At 30.1% G+C, this 18,193-nt stretch overlaps 1 protein-coding gene across 8 annotated transcripts in view; it reads right to left on the bottom strand.

The window, feature by feature from the left end:
* Nucleotides 1–18,193, bottom strand: part of LOC106470476 (protein Mo25-like) — a 22,497-nt gene that overhangs the window by 3,735 nt on the left and 569 nt on the right. For 2 of the 8 annotated variants that reach the window (XM_022399817.1, XM_022399851.1), the window contains exons 1-7: nucleotides 16,613–16,654; nucleotides 13,051–13,170; nucleotides 12,718–12,885; nucleotides 11,994–12,112; nucleotides 7,541–7,709; nucleotides 2,142–2,267; nucleotides 1,619–1,762 (exon numbers count right to left, since the gene is read on the bottom strand). In XM_022399817.1, coding sequence (XP_022255525.1) covers nucleotides 1,619–1,762; nucleotides 2,142–2,267; nucleotides 7,541–7,709; nucleotides 11,994–12,112; nucleotides 12,718–12,885; nucleotides 13,051–13,170; nucleotides 16,613–16,627 — 861 coding nt within the window. In that variant the 5' untranslated portion in view covers nucleotides 16,628–16,654. Of the gene's footprint in view, nucleotides 1–1,618; nucleotides 1,763–2,141; nucleotides 2,268–7,540; nucleotides 7,710–11,993; nucleotides 12,113–12,717; nucleotides 12,886–13,050; nucleotides 13,171–15,602; nucleotides 15,726–16,612; nucleotides 16,655–16,848; nucleotides 17,019–17,039; nucleotides 17,243–17,312; nucleotides 17,545–18,193 lie in introns of those variants that run through there. The other 6 variants (XM_013931042.2, XM_022399830.1, XM_022399838.1 and 3 more) reach the window with 6 other exon arrangements.

Below are 18,193 nucleotides of genomic sequence, written 5' to 3'. Positions count from 1 at the left end.
AAATATATATATATATATATATATATTTAATTAAATTTTCAATATAATGATTAATATAAATAGATATACGATGCAACCTGACCTAAGCTACTATATAAAAATAATAAAAGTCACATACATCCCATGCAGTATTTTCCAGAAGCAAGTTTTGTAACGCTTATAGAAAATACTAAATACAACCTCTACATAAAATGGCAGTTACTATAATAAGCATCACCCACATTCATATTGTAAAATCCAGAGAACAACGTTTCATCACATGCTTTCCTTATCATCCTATGATTTGTCAAAAGTGAAATACAGCAATTGGAATAACATGGTACTGAAATTGACACCTTCAAATAGGATTGGCTAAAAGTTTTACAACTGAGGTTTAACACACCCAGACGCTGTTTTATAAAGAAAACAGACTAGAAAAAGGTTTAGATACCAACCACATATGGCAGGACCAGTGCTGAAGTGGAAGGAAAAATTTAAAAAAAACTTTTTTCTTAAAGGGCACTTATTTACAGTTTAAAACGTATTTTAGGAATTTTTTCATTATATTCCTCTTTAAACTTCATTAAACAATACAATTTTGTACAAAATATTGAATGTTATGCTACTATTTACAAAAATAAAATCTGAAATCCAATAAAAGATAAGTTCAATTCAGAAATGTGATTTCGCCCTCACGATAAGACATTCAGTCCTTTACATCAAATCCTACAAATCGTTTGCATTCTATCACTATATGGAGGCCTATTATATATCTGGTTTAGTCTCACAAACAGTACTGAAGAGCCTAGATTCTACTGTACAGGGAATAGTGAATTAAATAATACAAGGTGATTATAAAGAAAAGTTTGCAGTTCAATGCATTGCATTTACAGACACTTTTAACACCCCTGAATAATTTGACCTTCTTACGTTATACTGTTTGTGAGATACGGCACATTGCATTGCAAAACCTTTTTGTATTATAGTCTTCCAGGTCATTCATAGATTACATGACAATCATACAAGTTTTAGATGTTAATGCTCTTCATGAGGTTTTAACTGTCTAGTCTGTTTTATCAGGTAAGCTTTTTCATCATCGAACTGTTCATCATCTACCTGGTAGAAGATATAATGGAATATTTGTGGAGTTTTGTTTTACAAAGCTTAAAATGTAACTAAAACTTTATATAAAGGCTTAAAAGACACTAAATTATTCAGTTTTGTACGTGTAATGGAATGAAACCTTACAAATGAGTTATACAGATATCATCTCCTGGCAATAACGTGTAGTTCAGGGTTACTTTATACTGAAAATTATTTCAATCTAATTTTATCAATCAATGTCAACAGAGTGCTAACTATATTGAATTTACACTATAACTGTCTCAGGTGGTCTTTAACAGGATGTCACTACAGAAATAAGAAGAGCAAGTGCCTCGTAAACACAGCAAAATAGCACCAAAATGTCAATTTTAGATTTAAAAAAGTTACTAAAACCCTAAAATATGCTAGTTTTTTACATTGAGTTATAAATTTCAGTATTGCAGTTTATTTCAATTAGTAAAATACTCGTTACATCAAAAGCTTATCTGGAGCATTGTGATTTACATTTTTTGAAATAAACATTGTAATAACTCACTTTGAAGACATGAAAAGCCTCAAACTGGATATTTCTGCTTTTCTCTTTTAACATATTCATCATCAGCTTCAGGTTCTCAGGATTACTAATGTAACGGGTCATTATAGTGAAATTATGTCGATCAAGCAAAAGTTCTCCAAGTAGCTTCAAGTATGGAACAAAACATATTTATAGTACTCATAAAAATTAAACTTTCAGAATATTTAAAACTACATTAGATTAATACACATTCAATCATAATGAATGAATAGGATTACTATGACACCACATCTCTTGAAACAGTAAACAATAAATGTTGTGTAATAATGTCATACCCTACTAGGAAACAAACAGCAGTAGCTTAGAAGCTCTTGTATTTACAAGTTACTTGGAGAATAATTTGAAAACAATTATCAACAGCATTCAGTACCCAAGATATTATTAATAAGATATGATGAGCTAAAATAACTTCTAAACTTTATAGCCAAAATTGCCAATTTATTTTAAAATGTATGATTATATAGATAACTTTCTAAGTATTTACCTTTAAGGACTGCCTTCGAGTAACATAATTTTCAGAGTTTAGTAAGTTCTGGTAATGACTGAACACTTTGTCATAGTTATTTTCCAAAAATTCAGCACATAGTCCTTTGTGTCTTGTTAGAAGTTCCTGATGAAGATATAATGTATCAAATTTAACTATGTTCCTAAAATACCAAGTTCCTTTGGAATTATTACACAAATCAACATTTACCAATGCTTTTTGTGATGTTACAAGTGAAATGCATACAAAGCATATTTTTTTACAAAATAAAAAAATACGTAGGTACAGTTTACTATGTCATTACATAATTTTTATGCATGTGTTTATATAAAACAAATAATTTTCCTACTAATATTTATATTAGAGACAAATAATGGTCATATCAATTATTTCTTAAATAATAGATACACTATTAAAAATTTAAGGATTACAAAAAAAACAGTAGTTTCACAAATTTGCTACATGTGCAAAAAGGTAAAGGATACAGAAGTAAAATGATTTGAGTTTTATATTCAATACTGCATGATTATTGGAATATTTCTGAAGTTTTGTTTTAAAAAGCTTAAAATGTAAATAAACTTTTATATAAAAGCTTAACTATAATTGTAATAATTTCAGCAAAAGCTGACATTACAAAATAACCAGTGGTTTCAGGCTTAAAAGAATTTGTTGAATTTCAAATGAAATCAATGCAGGAAAATTTTGGGCATGTTAATAAAGATTTTCAAAATTATAATTATGAAACAATTATTACACAATTAAAGAATCAGTGCTGTAAAATATCACAGAATACTATTACTAGACAATTTTATGTATGAAGAAATATCATAGATTAATTTCAAGATATAATTTAATCCTTAAAAACAACTGATTTGAAAGAAGTATTCAATGGAAAATATACAAACACTCAATAGTTTGAATTGCTCCAATAGGAAAAAATGAGGCTACAGTTTCATACTCATTGAGATCAAAGAGCTATTAACCAGCATTGATACAGCGTACAATTCTATAACACAGGTTAAAACGTTTCTTGTGAAATTGTATCGAGACCATATCAAGTTCATCCATCTCAAAGAGAAAAATTATCCATTGCTACTTTTTTCTGCTGACCTGAATGCTGAAAAGCTTGCTGCAAAAATAAGATGTTATGATTCTGTCAATTCAGCAGGAACTGTAGTAAGACTAGCAATGCAAAAAGTTGGTTTCCAATTGCAAGACAAATTATGTGATGCAACAGAACTGCATCAGTCATAGGAGAAAATAGAAATGCTTCATGTGTTTCTGACTTTTTTTTGCATCTTTATATCAGCAAGTCTTTAGGCTGCAAGTTGAAATGTTGCAACTTGAAACTGATGAAACAAATAACATGATTGCTGATACCATTGATGTGATCATTTCTCTGAAACATTATGTTGTGAAGCTTTTCTGACTTTTCCAAATTGTTTTCTATTAAATGCACAATGGGTTAAAGAAAGTTCTATTACACGTGATGCCTGTTCACAATATTTATGACAAGTGCAAAAGCAGAAAGCTGATTATGTCTATGAGCACTAGCTATAGTGACTTGTTGAGAAACCAAGACCTGCTGTCTGCCTATGCTGTTCAGGCATATGAAGTCAACAATATTCCCATTCCAAGTCACTTCAACAGCTCAGACTTCACATTTTGTGATCTTGATAACTCTGACTATGAGGATGCATCATCATTGTCCAGCATGACAAGTACCAACGGCACAGCTATTTTGCTGTTTCAATATTACTCGGGTAAAGATGTTTCTATCTCATAGTTACAAGCCGAAAAATAGCTAGCATGCCAATACAAAGGTTTTTATCCCAAGCCATATAGGCCTAACCTGTCTGAAAACTTCCAAGTGGCCAAAGATGTTGGGTTGCAACCTTCTGAGATTTTGTCACACAAGATAGTCAACACCAAGTTTCTTTTATCACCTTGGTGAGAAGTGAACAGTATGAAATATCAAGTGCCTTGTTGGGGAGGTTTCCGTGTATTAGCTACTCAAAACACCACCCCAATCAAGAGAGTGGGATTCTACCCAATGACTGATTTTGCCACTGCATAGTCAGCTGTAAGAAATTTCTAAAGAGCATGCTATAACAGCCTATTATCCCAATCTTCTGTGATAACGTTGTTCTACATACAGTTGCTGATATTATTTTGAGTAACCCTGAATAATTTAAGACTTATACCATATGATGGGAATGTTTCATTCAGCAAAAGTAGCTCTTAGCTGTGCAGTAATGTACACCAGTGGAAGTGGAATGAATGATGCTCTAATAGAATGTGAAGTATTTGGAGTTACAACTGTCATGGCTATCTTAAATGGAAAGCATTATGTTCATTCTTTGCAAGTTACATTGATCATCTTGGAAATTATTGAAATGATGTGGCAAGCTTTCTAAAAAAATAATACACTAGACGATTCCTGTGAAGTGAACACTGGACTAACACAGTAGGGAAAAAGCACTGAAATCAAATGATGAAACAATGAATCAGCTCTTTTTCAGATACTGATGGACAAAAGTAAAGGTTTCGATCAAAAATTTGCAAGTTGTACTAGAATGTTGTGGAAAGCCTGAAATGTATAAGTACCAGTGTATATTTTTACATATTGCAGTTCTAATGAAGAAATCTTGTAACATCAGATAATAGAGTAAACTAGGAGCTGCATGTGCAAACAGTGGAGTCACTGTTCAGTGCATTTCACAAGTATGATTGTATCAACTACTTGCAGTGTGGATCCTAGTACTTGGAAAGAGTATGAAAGCTTGAAGTTGACAATCTATTTTTGTATTGAATGTTCCTCCAGAGTCAATTTGTGGTCAAAGAAAAGGAAGGCAAGCTCAACGCTGTTGCTCAAGATACAAAGCTTGAGCAGATGATACAGAGGTCACAGAAGACTGCAAAAGGCATCACAGGTCAAACAAGGAAGAGAGACTATGTTGCCAAATGGAAGCTCATCTATCATGAAGACCTCAAAATCAGCAATGTTTTCTGTGACTTGACAAATGCAAAGGTAATGGATTACATGGAAATGTATCACCATCAGCTGACAGAAAGGAAAGAAGAGTTGTTTGAAATTACTGTAACCTAGGAAATCCCTTCAAGATCATTCAGTACATTCTTCTTCACAAAGCATTATATTAATGAAAACCAAATGTATGGGTGCTCAATGTCATTCAGCAAGGATAAGAAACCTACAAGCAACTGTACTATGAATAATTTCTATTGAAAAAGAAAAGGTATACATGTAAGATACTCAAGGTGAACCTACTGGACTTCAGTGGCTCACAAATATCTGATGGGCTGACTGCTGCAACAGGTGTGACAACAAAGCAGCTGGGCCAGGTACAAAAAGCAATGGAGATTGCACAGAGGAGGGGAGAGTCAGTCAAGGATAATTATGCTCACAATCTCCTGTCAACAAGCCTGTTCTTTCAATCTGATGCTCCAATCAAGTCAGCCAAACACATCCTCGAGACTGAAGTTAAAGACTGTATGTTTGAGCCATTGTACAGAGTAAAAACAGCAGTCCTTATTGATTTCATGTTGCAACTTTGGATGATGAAGACAGCATTCCTAAACAACTTTGGACAAGCAGTCAGCAAAGTGATTCAAAGCTCAAGAATTGCATGCTGTCTTTGACAGCTATCTAGAACTGTCTACAAAAGAATCAGAAAGACTTTACAGATCATATACCTTAGGCAATTTGGAGTTAGTATGCATCTATCCCAACTCACCAATTCCTGTTTAATTAGACACGTTCTGAAAATCATCTTCAAACAAAGACACTTAGAGCAACTTGCCCATAAAGAAGTAGGTGACCACTCGACTCGAGCAAACATTCCAGCCATTACAAGTAGAAATGAAGTTGTCCTAGCAGAGTTGTACTTAAATGGTGAGAGATCTGAACTTGAAGAGCTCAGTAATTCAATTGAAAAAGCTGACTGCTACATCGTACCACATGTAAATTGGGCAGTGAAGCATGAAGCCCAGCATTTAATCATCCTGTCCAGTGACACAGATGTTGTTGCAGTGATGCTAAGGTATGCATCCAACTTTAGAATCACAGGCTTGATCTAACTTTAGATAAGATTTTGTACTAGTGAGAAATTTTGGTTTATCCCACTACATCACCTGCTGAATATACTTGAACCTGCACTGTACAGTGTTTTAGTGAAGGGTCAAACTGTCACTGGAAATGCCCGAAACAAAATTTGAACCAAGCATGCAGCACTTACTGCACAGTCAGAAAAGTTTTTAAAGGAATTTGGTGAAACAAACAAGACACAGAAAACCTCTAACAGCACCTTACTAGAGCATGTTCACCCAATGTTTAAATTGGTACTTTTGATGAGCTCAGATTTGTTCATTATTATCAAAAGATGAACAAATAATTTGCTTATCTGCCACCAATATTGAGTTCAGTCTAAGGACAAATCAAACAAACATTCTTCAGTGTCACAGAGTCACTCTTCCTCTTAAACAAAGACTATGCCAACTCCAAAAGGTTACCATCAAAATATCTCAAAACACCAGCAGAGTTGCTGACTTTGCAAAGTTGCAAAACCTGCAACACAAGCTGGTGCAAATACAAAAAAAGAAGTTGACTATTTTGCATTGATCATCATATTTTCCATTAAAATTTGAAAATTAGAAAACTTCATTTTGATAAATTGTATTTACTATATTGAACCTAGTAAAAAAACTTTCTAGGAAACAGATAATGCTCTCATTTGATTCATTGTCCCCAAAACCTATAGTTCATTACTGAAATGAGCTTTATACGTGTTGCAGTTCCATAGATATTTAATACATAGTGAAAACAGCCACCATTTTAGAAGATGGCAGCTACAGAGAACATGTACTAGAGACCAGAAGTCTAGCTAATTTTGTAATAATATCGTCCAGGAAGACATACAAACAATCAAGTTCTCTTTAGAACAACTTTTTATGGGTCAGTAGAGTGGAGACTGGTCTATAACAAATATTCTGTATCTTAAAGCTAATGCTCATCCCAAAATGAATGTCCATGTGTATTTAAAAAAAAAACAAATCAACAAAGTTTACAGGAATTTCTAGCCTCTCACAAAAAAATTACAACTTCAAAATGATCTATACTGAACATAATACAAATTAAACTGATTGATTTATATACCTACACCATCTTCCTAGTTATTAATGTAATGATTTAGGAATCTAATTTATTTTAACTCTAGCAGTAATTTAATCTATTTTAACCTAATCAACTTTAAAAAAGTCAACACAGAAAAGTTTTGGCTACGTTAATAAAGATTTCCAAAATTATAGTTGAGAGTTAAGAGCTGATGATTTTATACCAAAAATAATCAAAAATCAGAAAAATTGTTATAATCCAAGCTGACCTTAAATGTAGAAAATGCATCAGACGCAATGTCAAAAGTTGAAACTTCCACATATTTGAAGAAATTATAAAACTCATCTGAATATAATACAATCTTTGCAAGAGCTTCATATCTGGCACACTCCCTTAGCATTGTTCCACAGTTCAAGGCTATTTCTTGTTTCTCATAACTGTTGTAAAAGAAATGCAAAAAGTTATAAAACTAAAAAAAGTTAATTAATTCTGATCCACATCCAAACGTTTAGGTTTCAAATTAAATGTTTAATTTTTCACAATGGAAGTACACTAATTCAATGTCAATAATAGGAAAATGCTTCACCACTATTACCATCAACAATCATAGTTTGTAATTTGTTCCAATTTCAATCACATAACTGTTCAAAGGTTAAAATTAAAGCTGTATACTGAATTTACAAGTACAATACAAAGCAATTGTACAACATTCAAAATTAAAGTAAGAATTAATAATGCTGCAAAAATAAATTTAATGCATAACACTCACATAAAAATATTGAATATTTAAAATGAAATGTTAACTCATTCACTGCAGCTGGGATGTATATTTCCCAGCCACAGTGAATGAGTTAAAAGCTTTTTGAAAACATGAAAAATGGACCATATGGTTGTGATAACTTTGCTCTCTTACCCAGAATTATTGTTTTAGACCTTAACCTTGTGAATACAATATTAGGTAACTCTTGGTATTACTTTCATTTCCTTTGCAAAAATATTTAATGTTCATACAAGTAACATAAATTATAATTTTAACAATACTAAACATACATATAGATAAAGAGAGAGACTGATTTCATCCACATAATAAAAAGTAAATGCATTATCTTTTATTTCTCAAATACTAATGGACTCCAAAAGCAATTATTTTTCTAAATGTAGAGTTAATCAAGAATGATTCCAAAATTTATGTAATAGAACATATTTAACATTAACATTTTCAGAACATTTTTCATGGAAAACTCAATCAATAAACAAAATACAAATACATTAAATTACAAACTGTCAAAAATTAACTTACTAATACCTTTCAACTAAACTCTCTTTATGTAATTTTCTGTATTATTTTCACTACTACACCTGTGAGTAATATTTTGTATGCATGAAGTTGCAGCAATATCATGCAAAGTTTCTTACATTTTTTCTTTTCAGAAATGACATAAGTTCAGTTAGTAAAGTGTGTCAATCATTTCAAATCATTAGATGTGGATTTTGCCTTTAGTTTTGTGCTCTTGAAACAAAGAAAATTTTTGTTATCACAAAATTATTAGTCTATTTACTATTTTATAAGTATATCTTAAGTTCTAGTTCTAGCAGATTTTTGAAAACAAAGAAAAAAGTTTTCTTATCACAAAATTATTAGTCTATTTACTATTTTATAAGTATATCTTAAGTTCTAGTTCTAGCAGATTTTTGAAAACAAAGAAAAAAGTTTTCTTATCACAAAATTATTAGTCTATTTACTATTTTATAAGTATATCTTAAGTTCTAGTTCTAGCAGATTTTTGAAAACAAAGAAAAAAGTTTTCTTATCACAAAATTATTAGTCTATTTACTATTTTATAAGTATATCTTAAGTTCTAGTTCTAGCAGATTTTTGAAAACAAAGAAAAAGTTTTCTTATCACAAAATTATTAATCTATTTACTAGTTTATAAGTATACCTTAAGTTCTAGTTTTAGCAGATTTTTGAAAATGTTTTTATCGTATTGTTTTGGCAAACTACTGCTCAATGCCTAGACTGAATGATTATCATTACAAATTAATAATTTTTTTAAATACAATAAATTTGGCAATTATGATAAAAATGTAAACAGTCCTATGCTAAACCATGATAGACTACAGTGTAGATTTCCAAGCTTATAAATGAATACACACATTTGTTATTTTAAGTGCTTGCACAGTTAAAAAAAACGATATCAAGGAATGAAAATATTTTGAACAATTAATTACACAATTATCAAAAAAGAAAAGTTAAACTTGTATATTTCATCTAATGCTATTCTATATATATATACAGTGTATTTGTGGTCAAATAAAAGAGAATAAAAACATTTCATACAAAAAATATTTTCTTGTACAGGTACATTGTTTAACTCTTAATTTGCATTTACTTGATATTGTACGTATATTATAATATGAACTCACAGCTAGTTTCAGCTGATCAACTACAACTAGAAAACTATTTGTTATACTAATTAAAATAAAAAGTTAAACAGTTATGTTATCCCTCTCACTATGAGCTCTGTGGATCACAATGACTTTATGATCTAATAAAATCATGTTTCCATACTATAATTTTAATATGTTTTGTGTATCTTCACGATATTTTGCAAGCTTTTAGTAAATACTACAAGTCTTTTGCACACAAAAAATCAGATTTTTTTCAGTTAAGTATTTTTACTAAAAAATTTTCCATGTTGACTGCTCCAAGTGCAAAGTGATTTTCATTTTAAAATCAAAAATACTTTTCTTTCCTTTAAAATTGTCAAATATTGTTTTGTGTAATCTCTAAAACCTCCTAAATAAATATTAAACACTTTGTTTTTAGTAAAATTTCATATTTTATCTGTTATTATCTCTACCCTAAATCTATACATGTTCAGTCAATTTGCCCGATCTTGTAACCTCCATAAATAAACTGCAAAAAAAATCTAAATTCCCTTTTTTTCTTTCCAGAATAACTGCAAATTATAACAGGAAACTACAATTGTTTATCCTAAATAGCTGAAAGTTCATAATGTACATCTGTTTATATTTAGATTTTCTTGTTTTATTACCATTTGACCAGTGTCTAACTAATAATCACACCAAAGAAGTTATAGATCACTCAACAAGCTGAAGTTACTGTATTGAATTACATAATGCACAAGCTGTTTGTGAGCATACCCCCTGAAAAATTATTATTTTTTCATTATCTCATCTAACCTAATAAGTTTCTAATTTCACATACCTAAATTATTTAGGTTACTATAAGGTGAAGTAAAATGTACTCAAAACCCCATAAGTTTCTAATTGTTATGCTTTAGTTACTTTTATAAAAAATAAATAATGACAACACATGAAAAACAAGAAATACAGTACTTATCTTTGATCACTTGTTTTCTTCTGCTGTCAGTTGGGGTGAAATTTAAGTCTACTTATTTTTATACTAATGGAAGTACGTACACTAAATAATTTAATTAATTCAATAATGCAGCTAAGAACACAGAATATCAACATGCACAAAGTCAACAATGTCATATAACTATCATAATATAACTAACTAGCTTTGTAACTATGCAATAACAGCCCTTAAAAATTTGGCTAAGCTCGTTGATGTGAATACAGTGAGAGAAATTTTCGAAATGAAGGCAATAAGCAATTTTCTGTACAGCAAACAATGTAATAAATCACTTGATAGATTGAAACTCTGGCTTTCTATTGGTTATAAATAACAAAAATAGTATAAAATATCAGAAAGAACTACCGGCAATTTGTGAAAGAGAAAATATGACAGATGGGTCTGATTTTCTAGTTTATGTGTTTGTAAACAAATAAGGTAGAAGGCTATAAAAATTATGCTTTGCCTGAATAATACTACATTATAATGAGTAATTTATGTTAAATTCTGCACTTCTCAGAGGGGGTGGTAAGCAACTTAGAGAAGATGGAAGACCTAGAGAACAAACACCACAATTCTCATACTATGGAGGTTGACTATTTCTTAAAATATTTCCTTGTTAAATTAAAAATTTAGAACATATATAATATTAAAAGTTGATTTATTAACTACATTTTAATGCCAAGTTTATTTGTCTACAATGATAATAAAGCAGTTTAATCAAGTTTTGGAATGCAACTCTCTAAAAAATCATGATATGCTCACTTTGACCTATCCATACCAATAAAGTTAACTAGACAGTATAATTTGTTTGTTATTATATAAACTGACAGTGAAATTATATGAATAATGTATTGCTGGAATAAATATTTCATTACAATGAGAAATTTATCAAACACGTGTTCCATGTAGTACAATGAAAATATAAAGCTAATGTAAATATAGAAATTGTAATATTCAAATTAAAATCTATAACTATTCAGCAAACTGTGTAAAATGAAATTATACAATTAGAAAGGCATTATTTAAAATAAAACACAATATTTTCTTTATTGAACCTAATCATGATTTTGTATTCCAGCACTTTATGACAAGATATTGGGCCAATCTGAATAAGTGCACAAACATTTACTTTTCTCCTTTCTGGCTTCTGATTCTCAATGAAAAGTTTCAAAAAATGTTGCTTTTCTTTATAGTGTAATCTTACCAATTATTTAGCATAATCTTAGTGAGCCAATAGGCTATTCTTCATTCATAACTTTGAAATTATTTATACTACAACTAACAATATATAAATTTGAAAAACTTTAATTACAATATACTTCTATAGACAGACATACCCTTTAATTAATGTAAAAAGTATCTCTGGTTTAGTACAGATATATTCTACTGTGGGTGACCGCGTTCCAATCTGTCTTCTCAAAATGTTGTTAAATATCTGTGCAACGTCTTTTTTGCCCTTTAAATCAAAAATGAAAAGTAGAACAGTTTAGTGATCTTACATTTATTAATAAACCTATTTTTATTAACAAATTTTATTTCGATATTTACACAAAATTTAATTTCACAAGCATACACAATTCTTTCAACTATATTTCACTGATAAATAAAAATCAGTTTTGATTGTTTGTTGTCTTCCAAAATTTGTAGTGCATACTGGAGAGATTTATACATTTTGATAAAACAACTTTTACACTCCAGATAAATATAAAATAATATATTTTTATTTCCACCAACATCTGCAGCTTCATCAGGGTTAATATACACAACTCAAAAGTCTTGATTGTTGTTTGCAATTTTCCATTGCTGAAATCCTAACATTCAAAAAAAGATTTCTTAAAATATATGGTCTGATAAAAACTGTGTAAACATATTATATACATATTCATATTTTCACATAAAAATGACATATCATAAGTTATGTGTCAAAGTATTTCACCAAAAAATTATAATCAATGAGAAATTACTCCACAGAGAATTCATTAAAATTGTAACAAGATTAAAAAAATTGTGTTAGAAACCTTCACTTGTGATCCAATATCCACAACCTAAAGTAAAACTTACCTCAAAATCTATTTTTGACAGGTTCTGTATAAGTGACAACAGAAGATTAGAATTATATAGTTCATGAGCAAGCTGTGTTAGAACTATATCTGTTTGAGGCTCTTGATCACTTGTTCCATACAACATGTTTTTCATTAACATCAAATTTTTAGATACATCTTCTTGGGCCTATATACAAAAAATAGTTAATAAGGTATATACATTTTAATCACACACAGATACACATTTATTTCAACACCAAAATTAAATAATATAATAATAATTTTCCACAAAAGACATGACAGTGAATTATTAAATGGCAAAACAAAATCTCAAGCTAATCCACTAGTATACTTTTTCCGCCTTTTTGTCTCCTCTTTCCAATGCTAAAACGGCTTCTCGAAGCACTTTCACCAGCTCCACTGGGCTTTTTTGTGATTTCCCAAATAAAGGCATAATTCTGGATACTTCAAGCTTGAAGAAGAAGAAAAAAACAAATTAATAATACACAATATTTATGTGATGATAGCATAGAAGTTTTCTAAATTAGTCATTTTACAAACAAGCTAGAAATATGCTTAAAAAATAAATTAGTAAATCCAAAATGGTTAGTAAAAAACAGCTGGCTGATAATGTTAAGAATTAATAGGAATGATGTTTTTAGTATTCTAAAGGTAAGCAACATGTTAAAATGGGAATTGTGTACTTAAACAATGTTGTTAGCAAGGTTTTTGTTGAAGATTCTTATGGGTGAGCTTTTAAATACTCTCTTTGGTTTTTACAAGAGAAAATATTATCAATATTCCCAACCCTGAACATTTTATAGGAAATCCTGGAGGAGAACTGAATTATGTGGATATTAATCCTTTGGTGTTAAAGAAAAAGACTGAGAAAGCAAAAACAGATAAAGCACCATGAACAGACAAGGTTTTCCCTAGGGTTTTAAAGGAGATCAAAGATCAAATATGCAAACTTCTCTCTTTCATTTTAAGTAGGTCAGCAGACTGTGTGCAGGTGTCTAAGGATTGGAGGTTGCTAATGCTACTCATATTATTAAAGGGGGTGATAAGTTATCATGGAAAATATAAGCCAGTTAGTCTTACTTCTGTAGTGGTAAAAACTGTTGATTGTTTGATAGAAGACACAATCATTTAGTGAAATGTCATAAAATAAAAACAATATGGATTAAACATAGGGAAATCTTGCTTTACTAATCTGTTATCTTTTTTGAGTATATTGTTATCTGGATTATGAAAGGGTGTGGACTTGGTGTACTTACATTTTCTAAAAGCTTTTGATAAGATGCCACACAAATGATTAGCTAAGGGGCTAGGGAAAGACTAGCTTTTTGAATATTGGGTGGTTAGATGGAAAAAAGCAAAAGATGGAGTCCAGTCAAATTGGACCCTTTTTATTAATAAACTGCTAAAGGGGTTGGTAGTTGATCCTTTGCTTTTTCTTACTTACATTTCACATTGATAGCCTCATATTTAATAAATTATTAAAGTTTGATTCTGGGGATGTAATATATATCCTATTGGGATAAGTTAAGATATATTCCCATCTCTTGAGAAAGTACAGTTAAAAGATGATTTTATTGAAATTTACACAATTATCTGGAGATTGATAGGATAAACACTTCTGAATTCTTTGTGCTATATCATAAAAATAATAGGATGACAGAAAACAACTTTAAAATACAGTGGTTGACTGTAATGACTTGCTGATGGTAGCAGTAGAAGTCAGCACTTTATAGGAACTCAAAAAAAGATCAGTTGATTTCTTGGAAAGTAAAGGGTGGTTTTATTTATTTTTATTTTTATCAATGGACAACCTTGAAAGAACAAATGGTCTCTCAATGTCCATGTTATGTATAAATCATGGATTTAAAAGCTAGTTCTGATGATATATTTGAACTCTTATCTAAAATGATATACTAAGATAATTAGTAAAGATACCTGGTGTTATCCTGTAGGTTAATCACATTCATTCTGAAGCAAGCCTAATCATGTCTTGACAAAATGTGGTTACACACTAGGTTAAAATTCATATATGTAAATATATAATTTCAACCTCTTTTCAGTGCCAAAATAAAACTGTTTTTTCAAATATAGTGGTTGAATGGTGTTATCATCACAACTTTTAAGCAACTGTGTTAAAGTAACTCCTTCAAAAAGAGTAGAAGTAGCCATCATTTGTGTAAAAACATGAGAATTAGGGTTTTTTTATAGGAAAATTTTCATAAAACATTTTATTTCTTTTTGCTTACTTCAGCTAACAAATTTGAGAATAAAAGTCTGTGAACATTTTGCTTTGTTACATCCACATTCTAAAATAAATGTCTTTTATTTATGTTCCTGCATTTAAAAATGTTATTGTATTTGTCAAATATGTCCTGGTAAAAGAATCATGTAAATAAGCCACAAAAAGTTCACATCATATTAGTAAGTTGACACATTTCTTATACTAATATTGTGCAATATTCTTATAACTTATCCATACTGAACTTTTATGATACAACTTCTTGTTACATACAAGGTTCAAAATAATGTTCCTATATACAAATGAACTAAGCTTAAAAAATATTTACATCTTGGTGGTTAGCTCAAAAACCTTCTTCAGCCAGAGACATTTACATTTATATCTGTGTTTACATTACAGAATTTGAAAAGAATAAAATGCTTATAAAAAAAAACATTGTATTCACTGATTAAGTTCATATATATATAAAATATCTAAAGTTTAGTGTGAATTAAATTACCTTAGGATAATTCATATGGTCCCCTATTGGTTTTTAAAACATTTTTTAATACTATTTAAGAACCAAATTGCTTAATGATCCATGACATTATTGGTTATAAAGTCCTTAATAACATACGAGTCACACAAAAAGTAATATAAAATACCTTCTACACTGCAATTAATCCCTATAATTACTGTTAGTCTCCTATGTACTTTATGTAGGATATGGATCAGTTCACCAAAAGTTTTGGTTATTTCTTTACATTTGAGTAACAGGTAGACATCCACTGGTAGCAAACACTCAAAAGTATGTCTGTAATTTGAGGATTAAACCAAGTTCTATTTTCTGACTGACTCATTTTGAGAACAAACTATTTGAAGTACATTTATTAAACATACTTTCACTTCTGACATCATGCACATTCCCTTATAAATCAATAAAGTAATTTAATTTAAAATTCTAACATATCTTAGATATTTGCTATGAAATAAAAAAAGCTATTCTCTCTCTTCTAAAGTCATTAATATGAAGAAACGTCGACACGATAATTCCAATGCCATAAATTACATTTCATTGGAAAAGCACTAAAACATTAACCAAATCTTTATTAAAACTTAAAAGTTTCAAAAGTATTATGTTCCTAATAAATTTTATTTGAATAAGAACCACTACTTGGGCATAAAGCTGAACTTTTTTTTTTATTGAGGGCACCAAACTCTCTTGAATAGCCCCTTGCTAATTCAATTAAAGCTACATATTCTAACAATTCAACTTCTAAGTTTCAACTATCTATATTCATAACCTTTAATATCAAAGTTACCACTTTTGCCTTTATTCACACAGGGGAGATAAAATATCCAATTTGTCAAATATCCAAATAATTTTGAACAGTTGAATAATACCATCCATATTTATTTTCAAAAGTAATAGGCTAATATGTATTAAGTTAGATTTTACATATAGCTCTTCAACTGTGAAAAGATGTTGATTACCTTCTAAGTTTTAATTATATCAATATATGTAGCCTATTTCTCTGATGCTGATGCTCCAAGGAATTAAAGAATAATGCTGAATAATATCTCTAAACTAAAAACAAGAATGAAATCCTAATTTTGTTTAGTAAAACACGGTAGTGACAGTGGTGGTGGTGGGTCACACAGCAGTGTCTCTTACCTTTACATCGGTCATCTACACGGCCACTTCACACAGATACCCAATCACGTAGGCCTAAATAAATGTGAGAGACACTGGGTGTGATACTGACAGTTACAGTATTACTATTACTATTAGCATTTGTAACAAGTTAGTGTTAATTTGCAAAATTACACTTACAGAAAATATAAGATAAGTAAAGAAAGGATTTACGTGGTTAAAAATGGAAGGTCAAAGATTTTCTACTACGTACTTACCATAAATTTTATAGTAAATATCGGGCCAGGTGCTTTGATTACAATTTGACATTATTACGGGAGAATGGCAAGTGTCAAAATTGTAAAACTTAAAGAAAACCAAGTCCGTTATTTAAGTTACTAAAGGTATTATGCTAGTGCTAGATAATTTATCAATATCACGTTCAACTTACACTACAGTTACAACTTACAAGTCGTATTACAATTTACATTAGCGACCTGCTAAGCACTGTATTAATGTATATGCTCTGGTTAGAACATATACAGTTGACAGTGTCGTAGCAGTAGTAGAATTCAACTTTCAAGTCTTTTTGGCTAGCCTAACGTTACTTTATAACTTACACACATAAAAATTTGAGACAATTTACTTCAGGTCACAGTTATAGCTTAGATTAGTCTAGACTAGCTTAAGCCTAATGCTCAGTAGTAATGTTAATGTAAAAAAATAAATTTACACAACATACCGGTACTATGGCAATGGTGCAACTTTTACTGCCTAGTTACATTACAAACTCAAGAAAACTTTTTACTATGATACTCACTAATTTACCAGAAAGGATAACGAATTCCCAAATATTCTGCTGGCTAAACAGAAATGTACAGGCCTAAAAATAATTTCCCTGTAAATTTTACCCGTGTTCTTATCCGATCTGCTTTATTCCACCATTACTTATTTTGACGTAATATACCGATTCATTGGTAAGTTTGATTGTAGAGAATCTCAAGCATTTTATTTTATTTATTTATTATTTTTTGAAGAAAATAAAGTTTTCGAAAATATATGAGACCACCCCTTCTCAGATTTCTATTTTCGTACACATTTAATATTTTATAAAAGTACAAAAATTATCAATGTTTGATATTATCTTGATAGTATTTTATAAAAATTTAGTGAATTGAGTGAATTCCTTTGAAAATACGTGATCAGCACAGCAAGCTCGTATTTATTATTTGCTGTTAAGATGTAGACATACATACATTAATGGCCAGATGACCAATAATAGTGTTTTAGTGTGAAACCTACAAAAACGTGTTTATCACCTATCAATTATTTACATTCACTCTAGTGTATCTATATTGTGACTTATATGAACCCGAGATGGCGAAATGTTACTTTGTTTGTTTGTTTTAGTATTTTCAAGTAAAGCTACTCAAAGGGCTCAATGTGATTAGCTGTACCTAATTTAAGCTAATAGGCTACAGAGGGAAGGATTTCAATAATTAAGCGTATGGTGGAAAATTTTGGATGTAACAATATCACCATGTACTGCACCAAATGCAACAGTTACACTAAATTTAATGTGCTATGTAAACGGCCCGTGAAAACATTATTGCCCCATCTGCA

The sequence above is a fragment of the Limulus polyphemus genome, unplaced genomic scaffold (genome assembly GCF_000517525.1).
Source record: "Limulus polyphemus unplaced genomic scaffold, Limulus_polyphemus-2.1.2 Scaffold105, whole genome shotgun sequence".
Lineage (NCBI taxonomy): Eukaryota > Metazoa > Arthropoda > Merostomata > Xiphosura > Limulidae > Limulus > Limulus polyphemus.
This window is presented reverse-complemented; position numbering and strand designations above follow the sequence as displayed.